General features: G+C 36.4%; 2 protein-coding genes and 1 long non-coding RNA gene across 6 annotated transcripts in view; 1 reads left to right on the top strand and 2 right to left on the bottom strand.

The window, feature by feature from the left end:
• The window catches only part of LOC118598056, a 15492-nt gene extending 10404 nt beyond the window's left edge, over nucleotides 1-5088 (bottom strand). Inside the window, exon 1 of the long non-coding RNA XR_004947137.1 lies at nucleotides 4974-5088. This is a non-coding gene — a long non-coding RNA (uncharacterized LOC118598056). The remainder of the gene's footprint in view (nucleotides 1-4973) is intronic.
• The window catches only part of acss3 (acyl-CoA synthetase short chain family member 3), a 118034-nt gene continuing 103522 nt past the window's right edge, over nucleotides 5076-19587 (top strand). The window contains exons 1-3 of one of the 3 annotated variants that reach the window (XM_024288235.2): nucleotides 5110-5202; nucleotides 5988-6139; nucleotides 6914-6962. The gene's annotated coding sequence lies outside the window, so the exon portion shown is untranslated. Of the gene's footprint in view, nucleotides 5203-5987; nucleotides 6140-6908; nucleotides 6963-19587 lie in introns of all 3 variants that reach the window. The other 2 variants (XM_024288218.2, XM_024288227.2) reach the window with 2 other exon arrangements.
• lin7a (lin-7 homolog A (C. elegans)) overlaps nucleotides 8012-19587 on the bottom strand; it is a 44322-nt gene continuing 32746 nt past the window's right edge. Inside the window, exons 3-6 of one of the 2 annotated variants that reach the window (XM_024288278.2) lie at nucleotides 19449-19520; nucleotides 13490-13699; nucleotides 13121-13332; nucleotides 8012-9475 (exon numbers count right to left, since the gene is read on the bottom strand). In XM_024288278.2, coding sequence (XP_024144046.1) covers nucleotides 9451-9475; nucleotides 13121-13332; nucleotides 13490-13699; nucleotides 19449-19520 — 519 coding nt within the window. In that variant the 3' untranslated portion in view covers nucleotides 8012-9450. Of the gene's footprint in view, nucleotides 9476-13116; nucleotides 13333-13489; nucleotides 13700-19448; nucleotides 19521-19587 lie in introns of both variants that reach the window. The other variant, XM_024288286.2, reaches the window with a different exon arrangement.

Below are 19587 nucleotides of genomic sequence, written 5' to 3'. Positions count from 1 at the left end.
GTCTAAAATTCCTCAGTAAACTAAATTATTTTAAGAAGTCAGCCTGGATCTAAAATAGAAGCTTAAATTCGATATTATCCTAAAAAAACTCCAGTAGATAACAAATTAGCCAAAAAACATCAGAATATTGTTAAATTATTAGCTATACCTCAAATTAGCATAAAATTCCTTGGTTAACTAAATTAGTCAAAAATGTTTGTCTGTTGCTAAAATAGAAGCTGAACTCGAAATTAGCCTAAAACCCCAGAAATTAGCCAAAAATGTTAGCATGTTGCTAAAATAATAGCTAAACTCTAAATTAGCCTAAAAACTCAAGTAGATAAAAAAATTAGCCAAAAATGTTAGCATATTGCTAAAATATTAGCTTAACTACAAAATTAGCATAAAACATTTCATTAGAGGCCAAATTAGCCAAAAAAGTTAGCTTATTGCTCAATTATTAGCTGAACTCCTAAATGGTCTAAAATTCCTCAGTAAACTAAATTATTTTAAATATATCTAAAATAGAAGCTTAAATTCGATATTATCCTAAAAAAACTTCAGTAGATAACAAATTAGCCAAAAAAACATCAGAATATTGTTAAATTATTAGCTATACCTCAAATTAGCATAAAATTCCTTGGTAAACTAAATTAGTCAAAAATGTTTGTCTGTTGCTAAAATAGAAGCTAAACTCTAAATTAGCCTAAAAACCCCAGAAATTAGCCAAAAATGATAGCTTATTTCCACATTTTTGAAATTTTATTTCTCTTCACCCAGAGAGCCACGATGGAGGGATGGACGAGCCACATGTGGCTCTGGAGGTAAAGGTTCCAGACCTCTGGTTAAGTTTAACCTCTTTATCCTGAATTTATGAGGTAAAAACAGGTTTTCACTTTCACATAGATGCTAAATGAAGGTAATTTTGGTGCTTAAGTGTATTTTAGCATCTATAGACATTAAGGGGATACAGTGAAAAAAAAGTTTGAGATTTTGCTTCAAATAAGACCAAATGATATTAAAGATTTACTGAAACATCACTGGTTGGTTAGTTTTGTCTAATGTTGAGTTTAATGAGATATTTAAGGTTGAAACCAGACAAAAGGTGAGATTTAGTTTTTTTTTAGTGTGGTGGGGGCAGCTCCGTGTGTACCTGCTCCTTCTTTCCCACCAAATGTGAGTCATCATTAACACCCGCAACTTTACCATCAACACCGCCGTCGAGAACAGATGGACCCTTTGGCTGCATGAGGGGGTGGAAGACGGGGGTGTCACAGCGGTTTACTGATTTTGATTGGTCAGACATCGTCGACTGTAGAAAGTGACTAAAAAAATGTTCCTGACAGATTTAAACGTCTTTTTTTTAAACAAACGTTTAATTATAAGTAGAAATCTTTTTGCTTTTCTTGTTTTTAATTATACAATTTGTATCTTTTTTGAAGGTTGTGCCGTAAAAAGGTTTGTCATTGTCGAGCATTCTTACAATCATTCTAATTTTATGCCAAATATAACTAATAATAATTAAACTAAAACACAATTTCAAAATAAAACGACTGAAAGCCCAGTAGCCAGTGAACTTTTAAAAAGAAAATTACTCAAACAGTACTTTAACAAAGTTAAATTAAAAAATATAATTAGAAAAGAATCATTTAAAAAATGACAGAACTTTACATTTTTAGTCTACATAATTTCACTGTGACGTCAGACAAAATTGCAATATGGAAGCTAAAGTGATTTCCAGTTTCCAGGTTCAGACCATTAAAGCTGACAACTGATCGCTACTGAACACAATTTTACTTTTTATTTAGGGCTGGGAATCAATTAAAAAAATTTACTATTTAATAGCAAACCTGAGGTAAAGTTAATCACAATTAATTGCGATCATTTTTTTTATTTACAGGATACTTATTATTTGAGAATATTCACAAATGGAAATTTTACATGACATGACAACGGATCAAATAGTCCGCTTTTTGTGAAAAGGTGATCTAAAAAAAGAATAACAAGATTAAAGTAGTAAAAACAAGTTGAATATTTATTTATGCATGCTGGGGATGACAGCACTGCTTAGGAAAAGAGAAAGACTGCTGCTACGGTTAATTATCATTAATAAATATTAACGCGTTAATTATAATTTGATAATCGCACGCATTAATGCCTCAACATGCACAGCCCTAGTAAATAATAAAAGGTAACTTTACCGATTGTAACGTACATTTTGTACAATATTTATTTTATAAATGTCCTCCCTAACTGTATTTATTTTCCTCCTAAAATTGTAAACAGGAAGTTATTTAACACTGTATACCAGTATACAGTCGTGAAGAAATTAGGACAACCTCATTAAATAATCAGCTCCGTCTTAAAAAAAATATGTTCAAAAGTCAATGTCCAATTTTATTTTGAAACATTTCTAAAAAAGAAAGAGGTTTAATTAAATTGAAACTAAAACTTTAATTCTACTCCTAGAAACAAAGGATGTTTTTGTGAGCGTTACTGTGGGTTTTTGTGGCTCTCGCTGGGTTTTGGTCCATAAAAAACTGGACCAAATGGCTCTTTTAGTGTCATTGGTTGTGAACCCCTGGTGTAGTCCATTAAAGTCTGAACTCACAGCTTTTGGTAACATTTTCATTTTTTGTGTTCTAAAATCTTATTTTTTTAATGTTGTTTTTCATTTTTAAGCCTAAAATCCATAACACATCCTTCTTTTTGCATTTATTCCTCTTTTTTTAGTATTTTCTTAACTCCACACCTAACTGAGCCCCCTTCAAGCTCACTTCCATAACAAAACTGTAGTTTAAATGGAGTCAAAAGTGTGACAGAAAGTGTTGTAGGCTCACTGTAATACTCCATGACGCCACAAGAGGGGGCTGTTTCACGGTTTCCTGAGTCAAACTGCACAGTGATAATGTTGGAGTCCTGAGAGCTGAACTGGGTTTTGACACGTTTGAACGTGCTCACTGATCTCATAATGATCCTCTATCGGAGGTCTTTGGAGACTTTAATGAACCCTACGGCAAATCTGTCCGAGAGACGCTCTGCAGTCAGAAAACAAGAGTGAAAAAATGTCCCTCCCTTTTGGTTCTTTTTATGCTTTTGATCAGAAAGAAATGAACTAAATCTGTTTTTTATTGGGATTTGACTAGAAGAAATGAAATTAATTTTTACACATGACATAATTTAGTCCTACTGATGTTTGATTAATATTGTCTATAATTATAGATCCAGATATGGATCACTGTAGAGCTCTTATTTCTGACAAAATATTTTAAATTAACAAAACATATTGTGCAATCCTTTTAGCTTAGTTTTGATTTATTCATAATGTTTGGACTGCATCAAGTAAAGTCTGGATGTCTGTTTGATTGTTGCAATTTAATTATTTAGTTTGATTTGAATAATTCCTGCAAATGATTTAAACAAAAGCAAACATGATAAAACTCTTTTTTAAAAATCTAACACATCATTTTTAACATGTCTAAAAAAGACATAGCTGATGTGAGTTTGCATCATTCAGTGTGTCAAAACTGATTTCTCTGCTTTTTTGTTTTTTAAGTGAGATCTTACTCTGAAGTTTTAATAAAATATGCAGTTGAGAGTGTTTGGAAGCATCGTCTGATTTTGACCAACGGTAACATAACACCATAAAGATGATTATATTTTCATCTCTTTTAGTGTATTTTATTAAATAATTATTTAGTCATTTGTCATAAAGTTTAATCAAAATTAAGCAGAATGATCACACTTGTCAATTTAAAAAAATAACCCCACAAGGAATTTATTCAATTATCAGTTCTTTTCTTTTTTTTAAGATAAAATTGAAAACATTTTATTCAGATTTTTACTACATGTCTAGCATTTTTCAAGCAGAAATCTGATCATTCAAAGTTCAAATCTTAGACCTACACAAATTGACGATTCCTGTTTGTGCTGGCCTCAAAATAACTTTTAGGTCACTTGAAAAGTCACAAATAAAAACATGTTAATTTTCTTTTTAATAAAATGAAGATCCTTTGTACTAAACAGCTTTAAGAAACTTGGAAAAGACTGGAAACATTTTAAAAATATATAATTGCATATCAAATTAATAGCGGAGGTCCTCAGGGCTCTTGGTTAGGGCTACTTTAATTTGTTTTTGTTCTCTCAGTAAAATATTTTGTTTGCATTGGAGCGTTAATATCACCCACTAAGACAAGTGGGTTCTCAAATATGTCTTTTGTCATGTAAACATGCCAACCAAATTTCCTATCATAAGTGACCTTAAAGACAAAAACTAAAGTCAGGTCCATTCTTAAAGACCCACTTTCCCCTTCCCATCACCCATAACTGAGAGTTCTCTGTTTACATGGTCTTCTGCTCTTGTAGCCCTTCACACCCCTGAGCTAACTTTGCCGGTACAACCGAAATAGGGATCAGTTTTGAGCTAAACGCCACCTCAAACGAGGAAAATGAACTTGGATGACTGGCGAAAATTAATGATGTCATTAGCTGCATTTCCATTACCTCTGAAATTGGAATTTCAATAATAAATTCTCTTAATGGAAACACCACAATTTAAAAAAAAACTCGCATTTTTGGGAAAAAATCCTTTGAGCTTAGAGGAGGTGGTTTTTGGGGTGGTGGTCACACCCAAATTTTAAGAGACTATTTTTCCTAAACTCTCTTAAATGTAGGGATAGGGAGAAGATTTGGCCTTATTAATTTATTTTTTAATCTGCAATTTTTGTCAGATCTGATTCAGAATGACTTAAATAAATACTCAGAAATGCAGTTTTGAGCTTAATTGTCTTCATATATGTCCTTCATAATAAAAGACATGCCATAAAAACATGCTAAGAGCACCTAAAACATTATTTTAATTGAAGTCGGTCTATAAAACACACAAAATCAGTCAAGATATATTACAAAAAATTGACATGAGAAAAATACAGCTTGAACAAGTTTTATTTAACTAAGTTTGATATTTGCAAAAACTATTCTCATTTTAAACTTACTTTTTTTGGTGAGATGGGGAAAAAAGTTTATCTGGGCGCCATATTTTGATTGACAGATAACCGCCGAGCCCTAGCCAACAACATGGCCTCAGGCTAACTATCATCTTGTTTGTCCCGCCTCTCTGTCCGTTCGGACCAATCAGGGAGTTCGGTGACGTCACTTTAAATCCAGCTAAGATGGCGACGGCGCGAAAAACTGAAAGACGGTTTTGAAAGACGGATTTGAAAGGTTAGTGCAGTCGGACGAACTCCACAGCTTATTGAGTTAGCTTTTTACGTTTTTTTGTAGCTTTCTGTGTCTTCCTGAAGTAGGAAATTAAAGCTGTTTGCTGTATGAAGCTGGAGGAAAAAATAAATAAATTCAAAGCTCGAAATTGGTAGATTGGAAGAAAGAGGAGAAAACGTCATATTTTTTGCTTAAATAGAAAAAATAGCATGCTATTATCAAATGTTAAATTAAAAACAACCCCAGAAAATTGAGTTCTCTAGAAATTTCCCAGAATTCTCTGTGGAAAACCTTTTTTTTTTTAAAAAAATGGTGAATAAGATGTACACAAAGTGAAAACCTAAGCAATACGAGAATTTGTGAATCTACCGTGTTGTGAAGATGAAAACATTGTTTTATTTAAATAATCCATTATTTTTTTTCCTGCAAGAATTCTTCAAAAGCAATGCATTATGGTCTATATTCTCCAATCTAGTGAGCACTTGCACACTGGTTTTTCCCAGAGAATTCTGGGAAATTTCTAGAGCATTTGAGGCTATGTCCAAATTCCTTCAAAATTGAGTGCCCTAGAAATTTCCCAGAATTCTCTGCAAAAATCAGTGTGCAAGTGCTCAATAGATTGGGGACTACAGATCATAAATATTCCACTTCTTTGTGAAAAAAATGTTTTTCTAATAAAACATCCACGTTTTCATCATCAGAACATGGTGTCACCTTCCTTTAGGGAAAGAACTCCGACATAGCCGGTGTTATTTTAATGTAGTTGGTGGTTGTGTGCACATTTGCAGCAGGGTTGGTGTTCAAACAGGGCGAGGTGCTGGAGGTTCTGCTGGTGCTGTCAGACCAATGTGGGGCAGTGCACGGACGTCCGTAACCTAATGTGGGTCCATCTGTGCCTCCAGACAAACAGCTGTTTCTGGCTGCTTTCCATCAACTTTAGGTACTACAGCTGTAAATGAGATATTGTCCTTATTAGGGTAAAAATAAATCATTATTTTTTTAATACTTAAAATAAAGACAGCGATATTAACACATTTTATTTTGAATACAAACTCTTTGCAAAAAAATATTCATAAATAAACAGCAATTTCCTATTTAACAGTTTTTTAAACTCTAAAATCAAATATTACATGCTGTCAAAAAAAATAATTATTTCAGCTACATGCTAGCTGTTTTGGCTAATTTGGGCTTTTTTTTGTTGGAGTTTAGCTTTTATTTCAAGTACATGTTTGCCGTTTTAGCTAACTTAGGCTTTTTGTCAGTTTTTTATGCTAATTTTGGCATTTAACTAATATTTTAGCGTTTTTAGCTATCAATTTTAGCATCTTCAGCAGCCAAATTCAGCTTACACCAGTCCTACTAGCATAATTGCAGGTATGTTTGTTTTACATCCACTTTGCGCGTGACCCGATTAGTCGACTAACCGGAAAAAATAATCGGTCATTAGTCGACTATTAAAATAATCGTTTGTGGCAGCACTACAGTTTTCCAAAAATTTCTACTACAGAATTAATAAAGTTTATTCTATTGATTCTACTCTATTTTTTTTTTACCTTGTCTCTAACCAGCAAACCAAATTATAAAATAGTTAATTCTGACACGTAAAACTGTTGGTCATATAATTTTTTATGGCTGTAATGTTCAACTAGAATATTCTGTAACAAATAAATGTCGACATTGATCATAACTCTGTTGCTTTTATGTCAAAGGACAGAAGGAGGAGGAGCTTCCTGAAGAAGGCGAGATGCAGCACAAAGTTACAGGTAGGACGTTACTTGTTATCATATTGAGTTTGGGAACATACAGAATTAGTATAGAAAGCAATAAATAATTAGAACTTTGATATTTGGCTGATTTCTCTTTATGAACTCTTTTGCCGTTAGAGATTTAATGAGGTGGAGAATCACCGGATCAGCTCACATGGGAAATGTTTAATACTGTTATTTCTCAGTTCAAGAACTGCTGGACTTCAGGAAACACAAATAATAGTAAAAAAAAAAAAAATCAGATGAGAGGAATGTTTGTAATAATTTGAAAATGTCTGTTCCTTGTAACTAAACATAGTTTAGCTCTCAAAACCTTTTCAAACCCAAATTTATATCAAGAAGAACACATTTTCTCACATTAGTTTAACTTTGAGCTCATGAATTATAATTTCAGAAGCTGATTCTCTCAAATCTTGATTGATGCCTTTTTTTATTTTTCTTTTAAATGTCTAAGAATTATACTCTCTGGCACTAAGTGCAGCTTTAATTAGTTGGAAGGAAGTCTGATTCTATTATTCTTCATGTCATTTAAAACCCAAAAGCCATTTTTGATGCCCCAGCTCCTTTCTGATCCTATGAAGTTACTCTCTAGCTCACCACAAATACCCGCTTTTTCCTGTCTGAACTAACTTTGACCAAAATCTGTTTTAAAATCTGCTCGGTATAATTTTTCGTCGCATTCTAAAGCTGTATTCACACTAGATGAGATTTGCGTGGGAGGGGCTTCGAGTTTCAATGTTGAGTCGATGTACAGATCGGATCTGTGGTCCTGTGGCGGGATTTGAGTGAATCAGGGACTTTGGGCACGTGGCGTTTTCAGTAACTCAATGGGTCTTCATCCTAAACTTTGATCCATCTTCCTAACCTGTTGGGGCTGTGACTGTCCCGGCTACTGTTGGACGAAGGTGGGGTATACCCTGGACAGGTTGCCAGCCTGTCACAGAGCCCCAGAATTAAAGCAAATTGTTGTATTTTTTCTAACTTTTGTCGTTAGCACTCAAAGAAATAGTCCAAACGCATCAATAAAGAATCCACAAAACACGCACTTTACACAAGCACATAGATTTATTTGTACAAATATAGTATGTATAACAATTGCATATCAACAGAACTGTTGTTGTTTTTCTGCTCCATCATTTTAGGCCTCACAGCTTCAAAAATGTAATTAAGAAAGAGTGAGTTAGAGATACAAAACTCATGTCGACGTCGTTTGAGATGCAATTTGTTTTTAGACTTTGTGAAGGTTTAAAATGTTTTTATATACATCGTGAAAAGAAAAAAAAAACATGATATCGTTCCTCAAAGCCAACAGGTTTATGTGGAACAAAACAAACAGAACTTTTCTTCTCCAACAATAATAGACGTTAAACTTCATTCACTGCTAAAGATTCTTTTGGCGCTTCTAAGATGATTAGTTTTTGTCTCTAAAATCAGATTTTTGTGGCTGGAGATGGTGTGGCTGCTAGAATTAAAGACGGAAACATTAGCAAAAAAAATAAGCATTAAAGACGAGGATAAAAACACAAATGTTGCCACTTTAACTCCAAGTTTGGACAAAATAGGGAAAAATATTAACACTTCTCACTGTAATAATCAAAAAAAGGACAGAATTCACATGATATATATATTTATATAAATTTTTAAATAATATTCTGTATGTTTTATAAAGAATACATACTATTTAAAGGGAATGATAAAATATTAAACATCTAATAACTTTTCTGAAAAATAATTTTTAGCTTCACTCACAGACGATGAGGTGACATTCTGTTCATGTGCCATGAACAAAACAAAGAGCTGTATACTTTCTAAATACATTTTATTTTGCTGAATAAATTCTCAGAATAACTGCAGTTATTGCACTTTAAATGTACATGCCGCCTGCGAATCAATAATCTCTTCGATTGGCACAGAAGGTTTGGATTGTGGAGCTGCCTTCCTGCTTACTTTACAGTGCTTTTACATTTGCCCAGAAAACGCCGTGTGTGTTTGTGTGTGTTGTACGCGTCAAAACCAAAATGTGTGTGTTATTGCTAAATCTACAAGATACAAAAATGTTTTTTTCTTTCTTGCTACAATATCGGAGGTAAAAAAGAGTTTATCCAAAACAGGACAGGAAATCAATGTTCGCTCAGACACAAGCACCAGTTGAAGAATCGATAGAAACACCACTGTACAAATGATATCCATGGCAAAACGGCTGACGGCGTAACAGATGTGAGCAAATTGAAACTGATCAAAAAAAACGGCAAACACAAGAATAAAAAGGAAGTTTGGGTAAAATTCACAGCTGGGAAGGTGGACTTAGAAAAGGGTGGATTTGGGCGTCCCTTTTACGTTCAGGACAAATGCTCTGTTCTTGCTCAGTAATTGGTGGTAAACTGGGAGGGACACAGAAAGTGGAATAAAATAGTCTTTGACTTCTCCGTTAAGGAGATTCCTTTGGGATTCTCACATCCTGAAAGGATCCATCCGCCGACTCCTCTCACTTCTTCTTCTTTTGAAACACCCTGTTGATAGAAGAGCAGAAAGAAAAAAGAAAAGCTGAGGGGCAATGTCTTCATGCTAGATCAGGGAGCGAACCCCACACCTCAACCGTAACGGTCTATTGCACGAGTCAAAGTCGAGGCCCCGCCCCTCTACATCATTTTATTTTATTGTTATTAATGGCCTGATGTTATCTTGTGCTCATTTCTAACTTGTATAATTTTGACGAAATATATTTTTACAGAGAGTAAAATATTGAAATTTGTTTAATGTTTAAGTTGATTTATCCAGGAATAATTTTCCTGCTTTTTTATTATTCAGAATTATGTTAAAAAGTTACAGTTTTAAAGTATTACCAATTTTTATACTGGTAGCTTTTTGAACTATTTTGGTATTTGCTACGATTTTTTTTTTTGGAGCTTAGCTAACATTTACATGCTAGCTGATTTAGCTAATATTGCACCTACATGCTAGCTGCTTTGGCTATTTTAGGATACTTTTTCTAGTTTTTTAGGCTGTTTTGGAGTTTAGCCAACATTTCAGCTATAATACTAACTGTTTTGGCTAATTTAGGCTTTTTTAAGGCTTTTTTTGGAGTTTAGCTAATATTTCACCACCATGCTAGCTGTTTTGGCTAATTTAGGCTTTTTGGTTTGTTTTTTGGGGGGTGTTTTGGAGTTTAGTCAACATTTAAGTTACATTCTAGCTGTTTTGGCAAATTTAGACTTTTTTCAGTATTTGGCTAACTTTGGAATTTAGCTTGTATTTCACCTATATACTAGCTGCTTTGGCTATTTTAGGATATATGTTCTAGTTTTTTAGGCTGATTTGGAGTTTAGCTAACATTTCAGGTACATGCTAGCTGTTTCTGGCAAATTTACGTTTTTTTTTGTTTTTTGGGTGTTTTGGAGTTTAACTCACTTTTAAGTTACATGCTAGCTGTTTTGGCTAATTAAGGCTTTTTTCAGTTTTTTAGGCTAATTTTGGAATTTTGCTCATATTTCACCTGTATACTAGCTGTTTGGGCTATTTTAGGATATTTTTTCTAGTTTTTAGACTGTTTTGGAGTTTAGCTAACATTTCAGCTACATTCTAGCTGTTTTGTCTAGTTTAGGCTGTTTTCTTTTTTGCTTTTTGGGATATTTTGAAGTTTAGCTATATTTTTTGTTTTTGTTTTTTAGGCGTACTTGGAATTTAGCTAATATTTTAGATTGCTATCAGCTTCAGCATTTTCAACTATCAGCTTCAGCGTTTTTTGCTATCAATTTCAGGATCTTCATCCATCAGCACTAGCATCTTTAGCAGCCAAATTCATCTTACAGCATTCACACTAGCATTATCACAGGTAATGCTATATATCTAGTTCATAATTATGTTAAAAAGTTACAGCTTTAAAAATGTAGTTTTAGTGTTCAATAATTGTTTATCCTGTTCAGCCCGAGTCCAAAGGTGTGGTTTAGATTTGGGCCCCTTCTGTGATTGAGTTTGACACCCCTGCCCTATTGGTTCTCTTAGCTCCCAAAGCAGATCCCTGCGGTCGGAACGCCGGCTTTGATTAAACCAGATCCCAGCTCAGTTCTCTGTCTGTGGCTCCGCTGTAGCACCCTTTTTACAACCTCCAAAATACTTTCCCAAGCTGGAGGCTGCCAAGTACAAGGCAACAGATATGCTTGGGGGATTTTAGCTTCAAAGCAATAAGGAGATCTTGGACAAACGGTGGAATCAAATACGCCAGGGAAATTGAACAATTCAAAACGTCTGTGTGGAATTTGGCAGCAGACCGTGTGACTTTGCTTAATGGTCGCACTACTTTGTCGGCTCTCTTCTGAAACATGTCGGTGATTTTTTTTCAAAAAAGTCCAAGTTCGGCTTACTTTTTTTGACTGACAGTGCGTAGCTTCATTATAAATTTGCACTGCATCCAGCTTCAGCTGGCAGACGGCAGCACTCGAGGCCGGGCCTGCTTATCCATGCACCTGCAGAGCTGGAGCCACAGATATAATCGGTTTGAGCTTGAATAATTCACGAGCTGTACAAGAGAATCACTGGGAGAACACACGGGGAGGAGAAGTGTTGTCTCACAAAGGACTCTGGCTGCTCCAAAAAAAACACCACAGACGTTTCAGGCTGTGCTTTGGGGGTGTAAAGTGCACACGTTTGTGTTTAAAAAAAGGACTTGTATTTAAAACAGAACATGGTGGGCCATCTCTTAAGGAAGAACAGAACCTTTAGATCATTTGAGTTCCTTCCATCTTCAATATTTTATGTTTTTAGAGATATAAGGCACACAGAAGATACACAACTTTCAATAGTGTTTACACAAAAATGTAGTCGTACCATTGTTAATATTCCAATTTTTGTGTAATTTCTTCTTCCTTTACCACTATGGCTTCTCCCTGCCCTTCCAATTGTAGGGGCATTTGTAGGGGTAGGGATTTCCGAATTAGTTTTTTTAAGGGTAACTTTATGGTCGGGGCTTTTGTCTTCTTAACTTGGGTGTGCTTTGAAGCACAAAAGTTTACATTTAAATGTAAGTAATGACTTTTTGTTTTACCATGACGTTTTAAAATTATAAAACCGCCAGGGCTCTGCAACATGTGGCTCCATAGCCTTTTAGTTGTTGAAGGTTGCAGACCCCTGAGGTACCCCTAACGTAGCTGACTGCTAATAATGACGACATCAGCGAGGGGTGTTGTCGTCCCAATTTGAAGAGACTTTTTTACACAACTCTCCACTTGGAAGGCTAAATGTAGGGGTAAGGAAAAGCTGTAGGGGAAGAATTCCGATTCGGCCTTACAGTAGGGGTGTAAGTAAATATAGATTGAGTGAAATATCGCAATACTTCATTTGAAGATACTTGAATCAATTTTGCCAAGGCATATGTTAAATGTGTACTAATATCCAAATGATTTTTTTTTCTAATTCACATTAAAAAAAAAAGTAAAATATTGTCTCTAAAACTGTCTTGGGATATATTGTGAGATGTATCATATCGTGACATATGTATCGCGATACGTATCGTATCGACTTACAGTAGTTCAAAGAACTTCGATGCTGGAGCTAAATCTCTGGTGTTAAACTGTTTAACTGTTGGTTTTAGAGTGACTCCTTTTGCCTTTAGATGGTGTCCAGGTTCCCTTTTCAAATGTGAAACCATTTTATCGGGATACAGATGCCGCCATGTTGGAGCCAGCCGTCGTCGATGAGCAGTGATTGGTCCATATCGGTCTGAGTCCATTTCTCGATGAAAGCCACTCTTGCCAATCAGGACAGAGCTTGTAGGAAGCCTACACTCCTACCACTTGAAAGCGGGCTACACAAAATCAGTTGATCATACGTTTTAAATGTCAAAAGTTCCAGCAGGCCCCACCTACTTTTATTGAGGCAACTGATTGGCTAGTTTATAACTTGAATAACTTGCACTACAGGGAAAATATGACAAAAATAACAACTAGAATGATCAAAAATTGTTATTCTGACAAACATATTGACTGAGTATTAGTAATATTTTTTTATGGAAGTCAATGGGGATTTTAGCTTCTTTGAACTAGTGGGGACTTCCTGTTTGGAACTCCAGGGGGAGTGGTCACTCAGCCAATGATTGGAACAGATGTTTATTCCTTCCCCATCCTCCCTCCGCCCTGAAGACAATGAAGCGCCTCACCTACGACATGTGGTTCTGCTGCGAGCTCAGGTTCTGTTGCTGCTGCTGCTGCATCAGGAGCTGCTGCTGCTGACGCCGCCGCGCCGTGCGGAGCTTCTCAAAGCGAGCCTCCATCTCCTCCAGCACCTTGGGGGTGTATCGAACCACCAGCTTCACGCTGTCCTTGGCTGCCTTCAGCAGCTCAACCGCTTTCTCGTGATGCTCCCCTTCGACACTCTGAAGTGGAGAACAGGTGGAATTCACATAAAAATGTTCAAAGTGTTGAGAAAACCCCTCAAGGGGCTGAACAACATTTTGACAACAAGGCAACATGCAGCTCCTCATGTTTCGGGTTTAAATTCATGGTCAGAATAACCAGTGAAAGGGAACCTACCACCCCGTTGACGGACAAAAGCTGATCGCCACGCTTCAGGCCGCCGTGCCTTTCAGCCACGCCCCCTGGGATGATGCGCGAGATGTAAATCGGGGAGTTTTGCTCCTTGCCCCCCATTACGTTAAAGCCCAGCCCTTCCTCCGTCTTGGGTAGCTCCACCACCCGAGGATGAGAGTGACCTTCGCTTGCTGCGAAGGCTGCGACTGTGGCCTGAATGCAGAGAAACAGAGGGTCAGAGAAGGCTGGAAACCAACCGTCGTGAGGTTAAAGCAAGGCATCAAAAAGCCATTTTTACTTACATTTTTCTAAATTTGTCAGTCTAAGGTCAGTTTTTTTACAAAGTGGTTTCGGTTAGTGGTTTTTCTATTTATGTATCGTGTCAAACTACATGCCTTTTTGGCAGAAGATCTGCCCTCATGAAGTCTCTTTTAAATTATCAATAATCTAACCTAACCTATGACCTGTTCATCATCAATCCTATTACCAACAGAAGGACAGCAAAAAACAAAAAAAGGGGGTTTAAAAACTGTGAAACAGGCAACAAAAGTAGCTGGAGGTTCTTCTTATGCAAATATTTACCTTAAGGGTGGTTATTTGTGCACATGTACACACACGAACATCTGCACAAACGCAAAGAAGCTCACACGTTACTATTGACCACACATTTTTATACACGTCTATGCAAACTCACACAACCACAAACTAACTTGCTTGAACGTTCTGGTGCATGGGTAAATGGCGTGTACTTGTATACCGCTTTTCCCAGTGAGCGGTTTGTTTTCATGGTGCATGCGTGGTGTAGATCGCTAGCGTGTCATTGTAGTGCGACGGCTAGAAAAGCAACAACAATGGAGGTCATCCAGCAGCTCGTCTTCTTTTGGTTTACTTTTTGTTCGTGTATAACAGGAATTTAATGTTGTTTGAAAGAAGATTGCAGGCGGTTAAGAAGAATACCGCCTTAAAGAGGAAAACGTTTGAAATGTTAGCTTAGTGCTATACTGGTGCTCCCTAATGTCATCATCACTTTCTGCCAATCAGTATGTGGCTACAGTGGCTCCACCCCAATTGTCTCGTTCTATTTTTCTATGGACCTACAACGAATGGGGACCCTCAAGAGACTCGGGTCTGAACTGGTTATTTGGGTCCATTTTACAATGGAAACGCTCAAAATACCAGATTGAACCAAACTGCTCAGTTGAAACGAGGCTTTAATGTCCCACTTTAGTCCCAGGAATACAAGGAATCAGTTTCCCCCATGTTGGGTTTTGACTTTGGCTGTTGTTGATTAACACGCCACTGCCAAATCTGAGTTTTTGATAGGTTAACATGGCGTTTTTTGCCGAACTTCAGAGTTCTTGCTGCGTTGCCAAAATGCTGCCGCTAGAGAATCCCATTGTTCTCAACACTCTATGCAAATCACATGACTCCTCTTTGCCTCTGCATATTGACTTAACATTAATACTAGTAGTCCCTGTTGTGTGAATCGCGTTCCGTGTGAACACAGCTTAAGGGGCATCCACACCTGGACACCCCTACGCCAGCCAGAGGCTCCACCACAGGAGCCCCCACTGCCAGAGGGCAGGAGTGTGTGTGGCTTTAGTCTTTCTCGGAAATGCCAAAGTATCTGAGATGACACGGAGAGCAAAAGAAATTTGTTTGGGATTTTTACAATCTCCTTCAATGCAATCAGACTAAAAGCAAAACCCTAATGCAGCAGCATTACACAGTGACTGAATCAGAGTTTGCAGCATCTTGTTTAAGCAAAGACAGCAACAGCAAAGTGAAGCGATGTTGTTGCGTGAAGCTTCAGATTCTTTCTGAACAAATGGATTATCACATTCACTGCAGAGGAGCATCCTGTCGCCTCATGAATTTCCACCAGCTGTGGGGTTTCTCTGAAGCAAAAGCCCCTCTGCTGTCAGAACAAAGCACCCACGAGCTTGTTAACTGTGCTTAGGAAGGCTAATGACTGAGGAACAAAAGGAGGAAACACTCTGTTCTCACTGACAAATCCACAGGTGACTTTCATCATTCCGCACCACGCAGATGGCATGCTTTCTGCCGTCTTTTCTTTGTATTCCCACAGTTTTTATCTGTACATATCCCGATGCACCTTCAATTTTTCTGTCTCCTCCCTTTGCTTCTTCGCTTCTGCCCTTTCTGGCCCGCTGTGAAGGCGGCTCCACAGCACGCACGCCACCACCGCCGCCACACATCGACCTTCACAACTTTATCAGCGCTTCGGCAAACAAAAATCTGGCAGATGGTAGGTGCCTCTCAGACACAGGAGGGATTATAAATGGAGGCTTTGCTGCAGGATAATTGGTAGATGTGACACTGTACAGACCAGTTAATCAGCTGGTATGTGAGTCTGATGGAAACGCGTAGATAAGACATTTCGATGTTAAGAACGTTGTCTGAGAAGCCCCCTAATGACACGAGAACCGTCTTAACAGAACATGAGAACATATATATTAATACTCTTCAGAACAAGGCAAAAATTGCATTTTCATCATTCTTTTCTCTCAGTTTGTGTAGATATGGTCTCCAGACATGTAAATGTAATCATTTACATTTTTCATTTTTTAAGAAAAGTAATTTTAGGCTTTTAGGTTCTTGTTTTTTTCTGTTTTGTGTATTTTTTACTTTTTACTGATACAAAATATGATCCGAAGCATGACCCTAAAACCATGACACAATCCGAATCGTGAGTTTTGTGATCCGTTACATCCCTACTTACTATAAATTGTTGGCTATCAGAGCAAAGCTGCTTCTCTAAGATCCAGAATCGCGCGGTCTGGTTCATACTGATGTTCCATGGTTTTGTTTGCGACTGCCTGCGACAACTACAATGAACTTTTTAGAGGTGTTTTTTACTTTTCAAGTGACGTGATCAGCTCTACCCTTTATTTGTAACATAAAGGACATCTTGCCCATAAACTTGCGGCGTCTGCAAACGTGGAGGTTTTCTGATCCAGCCTGATTTGAATTAATAAATACTCAGAAATGCAGTTAATCCTACACAAAAGACAATTTTTATTGGAGGGAAAATCAGTAAGACATCATAATAAAAACATAAATAGTTCTTACAAGATAAGTGATATAAATTGTACCTTAGTTTATATATTTTCCACCATTTGCATGGCTGTTTTTTTTTTTTTTTGTCTTTACTTTTTTATTTTGTTTTGTTTTGTCTATTGACTTTATTTCTCTTTTCTTTACTTTTGTTTGCACTCTTCCTTTTTATGGTAATTGTCAAGGTTCACATACTGACTAAAATTCTGTTTTAGCACATGAATCTTTGAAAGCATTATGTGTACTTTTAAAAATTCAAAGAAAATTAAAAAAACAAACCATAGAAAATTATGTTTAAGTGTATTATTCAATGATTTAAAGTGGAATAAACTACATTTGGGTAGTAAAAAGAATAGAAGTATGACAAAATTTTACTAAACTCCATTTAATGGTACATTTTAGTAAAGTCAGACTTCATTCTTTTTCTCCTCAAACATTAAATCAGAAATACTTTATTTTGCTTTTATTTAAAGAAACTTTAAAATCAATAAAATGTCAGAGAAATACAACCTTGGTTTTCAGTTTCCACTGACTAAGCTTTCACCTTGAAGTGTTTAGATTTGATCTTTCTGTTTTCTGATGGGAAATGATGAATCTGAGAAAATGATTTTAGAATATTAAAACTTGTTTTTGATCTATTCACTAAAGAATAAAGCTTTCTTTTTTGGAAGCTTTGAGATGTTTTGCTGTTAAATCGTTTTTCTTTTTGTCCAGATTTTTTCAGATACAAAATTAAAGAAATAAATAAAAGAAAGAAACAAGTTTGCTTTGAAGAAAGCGTAAGGAAGATTGAACCTGCCTTCCATTTCCTCTGCAACACAACAGTGTCTCCGCCCAGCGTGGTTGTGAACACTCTTTGGCCTCCCTGCATGACTAACTTTAGCGACCCTGCTGCTTTTGACTTTATGATTACTCCTATCTGAGCTACAGATCCAATATACCTCTGTCTGCTTGCCTTTCTCCAGTTTATCTCCCCAGCGTTCGCTCCATTCAGTCTTGCTTCACCAGCCTTCCTGCTTCACATTCACTCAGCGCCGCATCCTCCCAGCATCCCTCCCGTCTCAGTCCCCCCACACCAGCCGCAGACTCTCCTCAGCTTTCAGTCTTTACTTGCTTTTATCTTTATCCCCACTAACCCCCAGCTTTCTCTGGAGTGCTTGTAATAAATCTATTTTTATTCTACGGAAGCTCATCTGGGTTTGCATTTAGATTCTCCATATTGATCACGAGCAGGAGCTGTTAATGGGGCTTTTAACCAAAGTGTGTCTTGCTGAGTAGTAATTTGAGATCAGAGAGATGAAGATAATTGTGCATTTCTTTGGTTAGATTTTGAATCTTGAAAATAAATGGGGGATCAACATTTCTTAGAATTTTTACTTTTTTACCTTTTTTGGCACCTATACGCTTCTAAATATGACTATATTTAATAATGTTCTAATGTCTCTGTAGTAATTTAGTTATAGTGTGAATGATTTGTAAACATTCACACTATTGTGATCTTGTTTTTCTTTATTATAGTTCCTTATTTATCCTTCCGTACGTTTTTTGACTTGTAAAAACTCTTTTAACAATTTTTGCAATCTTGGTATCAAAACGTTCAGCGTGTTAAGATCATTCCTACTTGTACTTTTGGTATTCGTAAATTTTACTGAGTTTAAGGTTTTACACAATCTATGCGATTGTTCAGCCCAATTGAAAACGAATGAACATTTTTTTTCTCAAATTTCTACAATTGTGCAATTAAAACATTCAGCATGTTCAGGACATTCATGCTTTTACTTTAACTTACCCAATTTTTGAAATTTTATGCAGTTATTGAATTTTTATGCCAATTTTTTCGATTGAATTTTTTTAAACTTAACTCTTCTTTAGCTAAAATATTAGCTAAATGCCAAATTAGTCTAAAAAACTAATAAAAAGCAAAACAAACTTATTAGCCAAAATGACTAGCATGTAGCTGAAAAAACATCTTAACTTCACAATAGTCTCAAAAAAAGAAAAATGCCTAAATTAGCCAAAACATCTAGCATGTAAATATTAGCCTAACTCCAAAACAGTCTAAAAAACTTAAATAAAAAAAGTCAGAATTACCCTAAACAGCTAGCATGTAGCTGAAATATTAACTTAACTCCAAAATAGCCTAAAAAACAAACAAAAAAAAAGCCAAAGCAGCTAGCTTGCAGCTGAAATACTAGCTAAACTCCAAAATAGACTAAAAATCTATCAAAATTATACAAGTCAGAAATAGGGACTAGATAACATCGGGTCATTAATAACAACAGAATAAAATGACCCGGAGGGCCGGATCCGGCCCCCGGCCCTTGACTTTGCCACATGTGCCATAGAGAATCAATGGGAAACGGGGTAAGGGGTTTTAACACTCCATGCTTTCCACAGCAACGACTTGGCAGGCCAAAACATAAGGCCCCACTTTGGGTACCCGTGATCAAGAAGATGAGACACACTGAGCTGCTAATTTGAAGCGATGTAACTCTAGACTAGAAGTATTTTCTTTTATGCACCTCTCTTGCTTTAGATCACAGGTGTTAAATGGCTCAACATCCAGAGTCCTCATGATTTCCAACTAACCTGCCATTGTAGCCTTTCATTGGCAAGACACACCTGATCTAAATATTTGGCAGCAAGTAGATCCCCCTGTTCTCCCTGTGTTTGCTCAGTGTCCAGGTTCCTTCCACAATAGAAAAATCTTGTTTTATAGGTTTATTTTGAATTGATTCTATACCATGATCATGAGTGTCTTTGTATGTGTTTTAATGTGTAATGCATATATATCTATTAATAACTTGTGAGGCAGAGTTTAATCAATGACCTAAAACGATTCGATCCATGACAATGGATAGCACATCTTTAGATTAGGTCTTACCTTAGCTGTCGCCCTCGCTTGGTATTCAGGACATCCATTCACTGTGATGGTTTCGTGCATGTATTGGTAAACCTAAATGAATGGAAGAGAGATAGTTTTAATTACACACTGACAAAATATGAAGTAATATCCAAGCTCA

This window comes from Oryzias melastigma, linkage group LG23 (genome assembly GCF_002922805.2).
Source record: "Oryzias melastigma strain HK-1 linkage group LG23, ASM292280v2, whole genome shotgun sequence".
NCBI classification, from domain to species: Eukaryota; Metazoa; Chordata; class Actinopteri; order Beloniformes; family Adrianichthyidae; genus Oryzias; species Oryzias melastigma.
Note: the sequence above shows the minus strand (reverse complement) of the source record. Positions and strands in the feature narration are given on the sequence as shown.